Source organism: Eulemur rufifrons, chromosome 7 (genome assembly GCF_041146395.1).
Source record: "Eulemur rufifrons isolate Redbay chromosome 7, OSU_ERuf_1, whole genome shotgun sequence".
NCBI classification, from domain to species: domain Eukaryota; kingdom Metazoa; phylum Chordata; class Mammalia; order Primates; family Lemuridae; genus Eulemur; species Eulemur rufifrons.
Genome location: NC_090989.1, coordinates 140,688,335 through 140,700,590, shown reverse-complemented (window position 1 = coordinate 140,700,590; position 12,256 = coordinate 140,688,335). Strand labels below are relative to the sequence as shown.

The window sequence follows — 12,256 nt, the reverse complement described above, 5'->3', positions numbered from 1 at the left end:
TCTCCCTGCAGTTGGGGTACAGGCTGATGTGACTTACCACTGCAAATGAAAGTACCTTGTTAAATAGGAATTAATTTGTTGGATGCATATGCCGAATGCATGTTGAATTCCTATCTTTAAAACAATTCTGTGCATTTTTATTGTTATAAAAATAGCAGACACTCATTGTAGAAAAGCTGGGAAACATGTGAAAGGATAATACTAAAAATTGACTGTAAATAACATTTTTGGTATATTTCCTTGGTACATTTTCTTTCTATTAGAAAAAATTAGGCCAGGCGTGGTGGCTCACGCCTGTAATCCTAGCACTCTGGGAGGCCGAGGCGGGTGGATTGCTTGAGGTCAGGAGTTCAAGACCAGCCTGAGCAAGAGCGAGACCCCGTTTCTACTAAAAATAGAAAGATTATCTGGACAACTAAAAATCTATATAGAAAAAATTATCCGGGCATGTTGGCGCTTGCCTGTAGTCCCAGCTACTCGGGAGGCTGAGGCAGGAGGATCGCTTGAGCCCAGGAGTTTGAGGTTGCTGTGAGCTAGGCTGACGCCACGGCACTCATTCTAGCCAGGGCAACAAAGCAACACTCTGTCTCAAAAAAAAAAAAAAAAGAAAAGAAAAAATTAGAATTATGCATCTATTCACTTAAGATTATATTGTGATTATTTTTCTGTCATTAAATAGAATTTTTATTAGTTCCTTGAACTTTTGGAAAGAGCTACAGATTTTAGACTATTTGTGATTAATATTCTGAAATGTGGAAGAATAACTTATTTCTAACTTTTTATGTATAAGTTTAGAGTCTATGAGATTTTCCTTCAGGTAGTTCTATCTGTAGCACCTGTGACAATACTCTCACTCACTTTGCTTTTAGTAGAGACAGGGCCTCCCTCTTGCTCGGGCTGGTCTTGAACTCCTGACCTAAAGCCATCCTCCTGCCTCGGCCTCCCAGAGTGCTAGGATTACAGGCGTGAGCCACCGTGCCCGGCCTCATTTTGCTTTTAATACTTAGTATTTGGGTAGACTTTCAGTTATTTGATACTTAAGTTTTAAATTTGAAAGAACCTTAAGAATTTATTTGGTAATCTGTTTTAGACATAAAAATCTCAGAGGAAACAATGTATAGGCAAGGATATTCACTGTAACTTTATTTCTACAGGAAAAAAAGGAAATAACTTTCATTTCCCTTACTTGGGGAATAGTTGAATATGTTTTGTTATGTACGTAGCATGGATTGAATGCATACACAGATACATGAACATGCCTGGGCATGCATGCATGAGCACGTGCATACACACACACACACACACACACGCACACGCACACACACCCCACCCCGCCCCTCCTTTAAAGGAAAGTGTAGGGTGTGCATCTGTTGGCCTGAGGGGAATGCCCATAATTTATCATTGTTAAACCGGATAAAGATATTTCAGACTGATAAAAGTTGCAGTCCACCATACAGTAGACTGATGTTAATTGAGTGCTTACTGTGTATGAAGCATTGTATTAAATGCATGTGTTACCTTATTCAGTTCCCACAATAACCATAGAAGAGGTTTTAGTAATAGATTTTACAGATTAAACTGAGGCTTAGAGCAGTTAAGAACTTGTTCAATGTCAATTTGGAAAGCTTAGATTTAAAAAAAATTATTGATGTATATATAGTAGTGTGCACAGGTCTTAAGCATACAGCTCAATGAATTTTAACGTGTATATTCCCTTGAAACTACTGCCTATGTCCAACATTTCCATTACCCCAGCAGGCTCCTCTGTGTCCCTTTCTTAGGTGATATCTGATGAATATAAGAAAAACAGGCATAGTTGTGCAAAATAATGTTTAAAAAATGACTGATTATGGCTATGAATTCAATGGGCTTGATGAATTTTATCCAGGAATTCCAATAAAATCCATGAATACCTTTTTAGATGAAGTGACATTGCTGTGGAAAGTTCTTACAAAGTATACTTCAGTGATACCATTTTTAGTATAGTAATATCTACACATCAGTTTTGATGGTGTGACTTTTAAGTAGTGACATAATTTACTATTTTCTGTTGCTGTTTATAAAAGTCAGTTTGTTATTCTGTTTTAATGCTCATGAATCAATTTTCTTGCATTGAAATGAATTCTTCAGCTCCACCAAGGAAAATAACTTTCAATGGAAATGTCTTGTTTATTGAAAAAGGATATGGAGATTTTATAAGAAGGAAATACACAGGGCACTTGAAATTGTCATTTATCAGTACAAGTTTTAATTCATTTTAAGCTTACACATAGGAGTTTATCTGTATCCATGGTAACAAGTGAGAGAGAAATTAATCGCCTTTTTTTTTTTTTTTTTTTTTTAAAGAGATAGGGTCTCACTCTGTCGCCCAGGCTGGTATGCAGTGGCATGATTAGCTCACTGCAGCCTCACGCCTGGGCTCAAGCTATCTTCCTACCTAAGCCTCCTGAATAGCTAGGACCACAGGCATGCACCGCTCTACACCCAGCTAATTTTTTTTTTTTTTTTTTTTTGAGACAGAGTCTCACTCTGTTGCCCGGGCTAGAGTGAGTGCTGTGGCTTCAGCCTAGCTCACAGCAACCTCAAACTCCTGGGCTCAAGCGATCCTCCTGCCTCAGCCTCCCGAGTAGCTGGGACTACAGGCATGCGCCACCATACCCGGCTAATTTTTTGTATATATATATTTTAGCTGTCCATATAATTTCTTTCTATTTTTAGTAGAGACGGGGTCTCACTCTTGCTCAGGCTGGTCTCGAACTCCTGACCTCGAGCGATCTACCCGCCTCGGCCTCCCAGAGTGCTAGGATTACAGGCGTGAGCCACCGCGCCCGGCCAACCCAGCTAATTTTTAAAAAATTTTTTTTTTTGGGCCGGGCGCGGTGGCTCACGCCTGTAATCCTAGCACTCTGGGAGGCCGAGGTGGGCGGATCGTTTGAGCTCAGGAGTTCGAGACCAGCCTGAGCAAGAGCGAGACCCCACCTCTACTAAAAATAGAAAGAAATTATATGGACAGCTAAAAATATATATAGAAAAAATTAGCCGGGCATGGTGGCGCATGCCTGTAGTCCCAGCTACTCGGGAGGCTGAGACAGGAGGATCGCTTGAGCTCAGGAGTTTGAGGTTGCTGTGAGCTAGGCTGACGCCACGGCACTCACTCTAGCCTGGGCAACAGAGTGAGACTCTGTCTCAAAAAAAAAAAAAAAAAAATTTTTTTTGTAGAGGCGGGGTATTACTATGTTGCCCAGGCTAGTTTCAAACGCCTGGCCTCAAGCGATCATCCCGCCTCCAATTCCCAAAGTGCTGAGATTAGGGGCAGGAGCTGCGCCCAGGCTCCCCTCATCCCCAGTCAATGGAGATTTATTAAGCCAAAGTTCGAGGACGCAGCTGGGAAAAACACAAATCACAGAGAGATCTCTTGGCTTTTTCGAAAGGGGAATTTGGGAACTTCACTTAAGGAAGGCGTACAGAAGAAAAAAAGGTGGGGTGTGAGGCAAATGGTTACATTTATGTGAGGCCCAGGAAAATCCACCTTTTACATAGGATAAGGTGAATGTTTGAAGAGAAGAAGGAAATGAAGGAAGAATCAATTATGTAGATGTCCTTGGGTAGGTAAAAGAATGATTGATCTTGTCTCTGTTGTGCACCTGGGAAGATAAACTTACCGTCAACATTATTAGCAGACTTTAGTTTTAGGAGCCAGGCTTATGTAGACCCAAAGTTACAATTTGCATATCCTTGTTTGTTTACTTCTTGTAAATAATAGGTGACAGTACATGAAAGCATAAGTATTATACCTATTTTATAATGAAATAAAGCCTTTGAGGGAACAAAAATGTTTCTTTTATATAGATTATTGACCATGTTTTTTATGGATATAGATTTAAACCCAGAGTTTTCTAATTCAAACTCTTATTTTCTTAACCACTGAGTCTCTTTACTAGAATAGTTTGTGCTTTCTAAGGTTTTAGTTAATTGTCACCAGTTTTAATTTAATAATTTAAACAGATGAGTTATGTACATGGTTCAGAATTCAAAAGGGAGGAAAGAGTATGCAATAAAAAGTCATCTTCCTCTGTCTCTGTTATCTAGCTCTGCTCCCCTGTGGTAGCCACTGAATTATAACCATTTTAAATACCCAAGAAAATCTAATTATGTTTTATGGCAGTCTTGGTATAACTAAAATATTGTGTAGTTAATATTTCATTGAATTTATTCCAATAAACTTATTTGCTCATATGATGAGTACTATATGCTTAAGTGTAGTTGTGGCAAATTTAAGGGTCTTGTCACTAAAGGATGAAATGTAAGAAAGAAATTTCATCTGTAATACCTAGTAGAAGCTGTCAAAATTAGTTGCCTGTGAAATAGAATTCCTCAGGATGTATGTGCTTCTGCTGCATATTGGATGTTCTTACACATATTATTCAAAGCACATAGGGTGTGAGAGGTAGAGAAGGCATCATTGAGTACTGGTTATCATCAGAGTCTCTGGGGTTGGCTGCTTGTGTTTAGATTCCATTCTACCACTTGCTAGTTTAGGGGGGTGGTTGAGGATTAGATTGAGTTAATATATGTGGTGTACTTATGATGATGTCCTTTTTTTTTTTTTTAATAGAGTCTTGCTCTGTCCCCCCAGCTAGAGTGCTATGGCATCAGCCTAGCTCACAGCAACCTCAAACTCCTGGGCTCAAGCAGTCCTCCTGCTTCAGCCTCCCGAGTAGCTGGGACTACCGGCACACAACACCACGCCTAGCTAATTTTTCTATTTTTAGTAGAGACGGGGTCTTGCTTTTTGCTCAGGCTAGTCTCAAACTCCTGAGCTCAAGCGATCCTCCCACCTCAGCCTCCCGGAGTGCTAGGATTTACAGGCATGAGCCACTGCGCCTGGCCATGATGTACTTTACAAGCTGACTAGCACATAGGAAGCACATCATGAGCCTTTCCTGCTGTTACAGTTATTTATAAGAGCTTTAATGATTTCTGATTGTACTAGAAGACAAACTATTATATTTAGACCAAGCAGCTAGATGACCAAGTTTTAAAAATGGTTAGAGCACAACTGTGGGACTATATACCTGTATAATGACTCAGGAATTTTGCTAGCTCTGTTGGAAAGTATGGTTATAATCTTTTAAATAGCCTATAATAGAGTTTTGAGCTTTAGAAATAGCATTTTTGCATGGGTTAACAACTGTGGTAGGCAGAATAATGACTCCTCAAAGATACCCATGTCCTAATCCCCAGAATTTATATATGTTACCTTACATGGCAAAGGGACTTTGCGGGTGTGATTAAATTAAGGATGTTGAGATGGGGGATTATCCTGGATTATCTAGGTGGACCCAGTGAAATCCAAGGGTCTTTTTAAAAAGGGAGGTTTAAAAGTCAGGGGCGAGAGAGAGATTTGAAAATGCTTCATGCAGCTGGCTTTGAAGGTAGAGGAAAAGGCCACAAGCCAAGGGATATAGGTGACCTCTAGAAGCTGAAAAAGACAAGGAAATGGATTCTGCCCTAGGACCTCTAGAAGGAATGCAGCCCTGCTAACAGCTTGATTTTAGCCTGCCAAGTCCCATTTTGTACTTCTGAACTCCAGAAATGTATGATAATAAATTTGTATTGTTTCAAGTCACTGAGCATGTGGAAATTTATTATAGCAGCAATAGGAAACTAACCAAGGCATACATATACTAGGTAGATGGTCTCCAAAGTGGTGTACGATGAGCCACTGTGTATCCATAGGATGGCCATCATTTTCTCTTAAGCTTTTAGACACTAAGCTTTTAGTGTTTTTACACTCTGCATCCTATAGTACTGCCTCCTCCTAGCTTATCTCAAGAGGGCCCTGTTAAAACGAGGTCTTTAAATGGGCATCTAATGAACCCTGAGCCCTTGCTTCTCTGTGTGTATGTATAAATATGTCTGCCCATATGTATATTGAAATATATATACTGTACGCTTACGTATACAGTGAATATATGTGAACACACATGGATTTGTGGAGCACAATAGTAAAGGAGCCAGAGCTGTCCTAGACTTTCGAAAGATTTATGATCTTATCAAACAAGTGAATGACTACTTAATGAATTTTGATTACTTGAACAGTAATCAGTGCAATTTATTTTAAACAGCTTTAGTCGTTAATTTTAACATAGACAATGAAATTTGAACTAAAAAGGACTTTTTTTCCCCCCTTGAGACAGGGTTTAGCTCTGTTGCCCAGGCTGAAGTGCAATGTTGTGATCATAGTTCACTGTAACTTCAAACTCCTGGGCTCCAGCAATACTCCTCCCTCAGCCTCTCAAGTACCTAGGACTATGTAGGCACGTGCCACCCAGGCCCACCTAATTTTTTAATTTTTTAGGAAGACGGAGTCTTGATATGTTGCTCAGGCTGGTCTAGAACTCCTGGCCTGAAGTGATCATTGTGCATCAGCCTCCCAAAGCGCTGGGATTACAGGTGTGAGCTACCATGCCTGGCCTAAGAAAAACTTTTGAGATCTCATTACCTATAATATTGGTGCAATGGCTCATATAACATTTTATTAAGTGAACCTATACAAAATGATGCAAATGTATAATTGACTGTTCTAATTCAGGCCATTTTTCTCTTTGGTATGGCACTTTGAGGGAGCATTTACTGTATATCCTATAGCATTTGTTCAGCTTCTGAGAAAAGATTGTTAATTCTTATATTAAGAGCTTTTTGAGTAAAAAGTTGTTTCTAGAAGATTTTGAATGCTTTGTGTTGGATAGAATATTGACTGACTGGATATTTGTAGCTTTACATAGAGCTTTACGTATTTTAGCATGCATTGGAATCAGCTGGAGAGCTCATCAAAACATTGCTGTGCTCCATAGAGTTTTTGATCCAGTAGGTCTGGGACTGGGCCCAGGAATTTGCATTTCTGACAAGTTTCTGGGTGATGCTGCTGCTAGTCTGGGGACCGTACTTCATTTTCTTATTACTTTGAATATCCAGGCAAATATGGTTTCCCCCTCACCACCACCTTTTTTAGATGGATTTTCTCAAAGGAAGTTTGGCACATAGTTGGGGGCTGAATGCCATTCTTGGGCTGTGGCTTGCTCACTGCTAGTAGTCTCCCCTTAGGCTCATTGCTCACCTTCTGCCTCTTGGACAGCTATTGATAAAGGATGTTTGTCACTGTGTAACACTGTAAAGAAAAGAAAAAGAAAATTCCGTGTAGCTGTAAGTTTACTTTTTTAAGGGCTGTCACTTTACTTTCTATTCTAGTCTTGAACTACTGAGCTCAAGAGATCCTCTCTCTTCAACCTCTTGAATGGCTAGGACTCAGACACGCACCACCTGTGCTTGTTCTAAGTTTTTCTAGCTGTATTGATGTCTTAGAGTGTCATTTTTGAACCATAAAAGTACAGAGTTTAAAAACTGTATATGTGTTTGCATAATTATGCCTGAGTAGCTGTCCGTAGGAAGAGTTAAGTTTCTGACTTTGTGGAGTAAAAACTGTAGTCCCAACGTGGAGCCACTAGAGGGTGTAGTACATGCAGCTGGCTCTCCCTTTGAGCAGGGATCTGGCTGGAATAGGCTGCTCCTTGTCTTGCAACTGGGGCTGACTGAGTCTTTGATGCTTCCACACCTCATGATGTGAGTGAGACTTCTGATCTTAACTCCTTGCTGTCTTCCAGATTGGCTCATTGCTCCTGCTGGATCAGCACTTAACTCTAAGTAAAAAGAACCTTTTCTCTTAGCTTTTCCCAAAATACCTTTTCATTGGAAGGCTGAATTTCTCTTGGAGAATACTCTGCTAAGGATGTTAATTAACCAATATTAGCTACTTTGCAAACAGGTCTTAGGCCCTAGAAAATAGCATGCTTATTGGATTAAGAATTTGTTAAATGCTATAACTTTCAGAAAAAAATGAGTAAATTTCATTTTATGCCATAGTATATTTTCTTCTTACTAGCTTTGGTTCTTGTTGCTGGATTAAAGTTCTATGGCAGGACCTTAGAAATAAGGTTTCTGAAGCTTTGAAATTTACAAAGCAGGGCTGTCTGATTTGGGGCTACCTCTTGCTTTGGAGTCCATCTGATGAAACTAGATTTAAAGTCTGTATATTCAAAGGTGGGTGGGGACATGAACTCACAACAGTTATATTTTCAACTCTGGCAGTACTTAATGAGTTTCTCAGCCAAAAAAGGAGCAAGAAAACCAAAACATGAAAGATAAATTCAAAAAATAAAGCTAAAAACAGTACTAGCATCTCATAGAATATTTCTCTTTGCATATGTTAACTTTATACTTCATTAATAGTGGAACCTTCTTTATCTTTCAGTTAGAACTGAGACTGATGTTTCAGGAAGCTGTGTTATTAAAAGAATTATGGATGAGGACAAATAGAAGGAGAAATTAAATCTGTAAAATTAGTCTGGTGTTTCACTCAATGGATATCATCATTGAAGAATATACAGTTTCTAAAAGGGAAGCCACTTGTAGCATAACAAGTGTTACGGAGCCTTTTAAAAATACCTACTTTTGATTTTAGAAGAATAAAAATTTAGAATGCGTTAATACAAGAGCGATGAGTCTTGAGACCTGTTTGAGGAAATAGATTGAACTTTGTATTGAGTGTAGACATTTCCTCCTTAGATTGACCAGGAAAAATAATACATAAGAAGATGGAAAAATTGAGATTTCTTCGTTTGATTTTTTTCAATTCCAAGGATTTTGAGTTTCTGAGAATCCAAATAATCCTGGTGAGACGAGTTTTCTCTTCCTCCTTGGCAGCCAAATGAAAGGGCTTCCAGGATACTGTGCACTCTATCCATCTCCCACTTCACTGGCTGCTTTTCTCTGGGTTACTCCCATCGTGCCAGGGAGGTGCTTTGGCCCTCTTATCTTTATACTCCTTAGGTGATACTGTCTTTAAATGGCTCTACCTTACAACTGTACTCTGAAAAGTCCCCTGTTAATGTCTTTAACCAGATCTGTTCTTTGTACCTCCAGATTTGTAAATCAACTTGATTATCAACTTGGGTGTGTTATAAGTGTCTCAGACTTAATATATTCAGTTGAACTCTTGATTTTCTCCCTCAAGTCTACTTGCTCCTCTTCACCATGTCAGGAAATGGCAACTGTTCTTAAGTTCCTTAACCAAAAATCAGGAGTGATCCTCCTCTTTCTCATACTTTACATCTAATACAGCAGAACACTGAGGGATTTATGCTAATCTGATAGGTCAAAAATGATTTCACTGTGGTTTTAATTTGCATTTCTCCAATGGAGGTTGAGTGTCTTATTATAATATGTTGAAGACCTGTTGGCATTTCCTGCTTTTGAGAACACACATATTCATTTCATTTGCTTGTTTCTTCCTCTAGGGATATCCAGTGAACATTTGTTGGCTATTTTGTAGGAGCTCTTCATACTCTGTGTTAGGGAGATTAGCCCCATGTGTGTAATGTGAGTTGCAAATATTTCCCCTCCCACATTTTTTTGTTTGTCTTGACCAAGTAGAATTCCTGAGTCAAAGGGTACAGTACTTAACTTGTTGACAGGTGCAGCCAGATTGCCTTTTAGAAAGACTTAAATCAGTTTCTGTTTTCCACATTATATGAGCTTAATTCTTCCCCACCCATAACCACTTGATTTTTCAATTAATTAAACAGTCTTTGTAGACCTGATAATCAGCACAAATGTTTTTGTTAATTTTTATTTTCTAAATTCTTGTGAGGTTGGGTGTAATTTTAAATGTATAATGGTGTATTTTTCAAAACTATATATCTTTATTTTGAAAATTATTTCTTATTTTCTGAATTCAGATCTATTGTTAAGTTTGCTGCAAATATCTTCTTCTATTCTGTGTCTTGGTTTAACTTTTTAAAAATGTCTCTTGCCATAAAGGTGTTTTTTAGTGTTTACCTCTCTCAATCTGTTGAATAAATTTAAGAAATACTCGTTGGTAACGTATTCTATATAGTTGTTTTTCTTCACTGGTCTTGGAGTGATTTAGTTGTATTTCGATAACCCTTTGTTGAATTTTGACCCTATGGTCTAGCACCCTTTGTGCATTTTTCTGTCAGCCTCCTGGGACTGTGGGCAAGATATTGGTAGTTATAGTCTCAACTTCATGTGGTCCTAGAAACATTCTTTAATTTTTGCTGATTTTCTGCATGCCAAATTATACTGTCATTTTTATTGTTTAGTAACAGATAATTGTTTAGTAACAGATAATCCAGAAATCATTTCTGAGGTATATTAGTAATATTTTGGAGTACATGATGAATTTTTTGCAGCAGCTTATTTTCCTAATTCTCTAGATTGATGTGTGAATATCTGTGTTTTTTTAATGGAAACAACTCAAATGTCTATCAGCTGATTAATGGATAAAAAAATTTGGTATATTCATGCAGTAGAATAATATTTCACAATAAAAAGGTATATAATACTGGGTACATGCTACAACATGGGTGAACCTTAAAAACATTATGCTAAGTAATAGAAACCAGTTACCAAAAAACCACACATTGTATGATTCTATTTATATGAAGTGTCCAGAGTAGGCAAATCCCTAGAGACAGAAAGTAGATAAGTGGTTGCAAGGGGTTGTCCTGGGTGGGGCAGGGCAGAGGGGTGGAGAATGGGAAGTGACTGCTCAGTAGGTATTGAGTTTCTTTTTAGGATGATAAAAATGCTTTAAAATTGGTAGCGGTGATGGTTGCACAACTCTGAATGTACTAAAAACCAATGAATTACACACTTTAAAAGGGTGAATTTTATGGTATGTAAATTATATCTCAGAAAAGCTGTTATAAAAATTAGTCCCAGATAATGCATGCATGCATAATAAAAAATTTAGTGTAAGAGAGTGGCAGATGGAAATAAATGGACAGAGAAACTCTTCAGTCTTCTGTAATAGTGTAAGAAGGAAAGGATGGTGGTATGATTTGTAAGGAAGAGAAAGATCAACCTGATCAACCTTTTCTAGCAAATTAACAAATTAACGTTAGGTAATTGTATGTTCTGAGAAAGACAGTTGAATTGTGGTAAACATTGATGTTCTTTATATGGATTGTTTTTGATACACAATTTCTTTAAATAGGTCAGTCTTATGAAATTCGGATGCTGGATAATCGGAAAATGGGAGATATGCCAGAGATTAGTGGAAAATTGGTAAAGGTAAGGACAGTCCGTTTTAATTACCAACAGATATTGCAGTGATTGAATACAGTAGCGGAGTCTTTATTTGAAAAATTTAATTTCACTTTAAGAAGAAATAACTATATTAAAACTTTTGATTTTTTGAGCTATATTTTGTTTACTGTTTTGTAAAATGGAAATTACAGCAATTATTGGGTAAAGTAAATGTGAAAGACCCTTGGAAACCAAGGAGCAATAGAAAAGTTAGTTGCAGTTATGGGAGAACAAGCCACCACAACAAAAATTTGTAAGCTTCTCTTCAAAAGATAGTATGGGGGAGAATGTAAATGTTAATACAAAACTTTAGAAAATCCTTTTATTTCACCTCTTAAAATTTTATTAAATAAAGTTTGAAATCTCTGTTCACCCTGTTGGTGTATCTGAATGAAGAAGTCAGTCATCCCAGGTATAGGAGGCATAGCCGCTGTCGGCCAACCTGTTCCTTTTAGGATTTATCTTCAGAATCATCCCTGCCCCCTCCAGTGTCATGCAAGGTGGGTTCTTCTAGCCTCTACCTGTCATGCACCATGGCTTATTATAAATTCCACAGCATTACAAGGAAAGGTTTAGGAAAGAAGCTTAATTGGGGAAAGGCAAAACCTCTTGTAACTAAGTGCTAGCAAGAAATAGGCAGGCATGAATTCTCCTGACCCTTCTCTCTTCCAATAGAGTGGCATGTCAGGGCCCTGGGTATGGAGAGGCATTCCATTGGAAAGACCCTCCCCTCTGTGGTTCTGCCTTTTTAGTGGATGAGCATGGAAAGGCAGCCTTGGATTCAGGCAATTTTAATTTAGTATGTATTGGAAAGCCAGCTGCCCAGCACCTAGAGGCCTGAGATGAGATCCATTATTGTATTTTAATACTCCTTTCACTCCTGGGGGCAGGAGTGAAATCCTATAGAAGGTTGAGCTTGGATCTTTCCCTTCGTATGAGGGAAAGATAAAGGATCTGATCCTTGCTGGAATCGTTGCCTTGCCAACCTGGAGTTAGCTCCCAGATTTCCTCTTCTGACTCCTGGGCTTCTGACACACTTGGGACAGAAGGAGAAGGTTATTTGCCCATTCCCACAGTTACTATCTGA

The 12,256-nt window shown here is 38.4% G+C and overlaps 1 protein-coding gene across 2 annotated transcripts in view; it reads left to right on the top strand.

Moving 5' to 3' along the window:
• UBP1 (upstream binding protein 1) overlaps positions 1-12,256 on the top strand; it is a 53,976-nt gene that overhangs the window by 15,022 nt on the left and 26,698 nt on the right. For both annotated transcript variants that reach the window (XM_069475474.1, XM_069475473.1), the window contains exon 3: positions 11,078-11,154. In XM_069475474.1, coding sequence (XP_069331575.1) covers positions 11,078-11,154 — 77 coding nt within the window. The remainder of the gene's footprint in view (positions 1-11,077; positions 11,155-12,256) is intronic.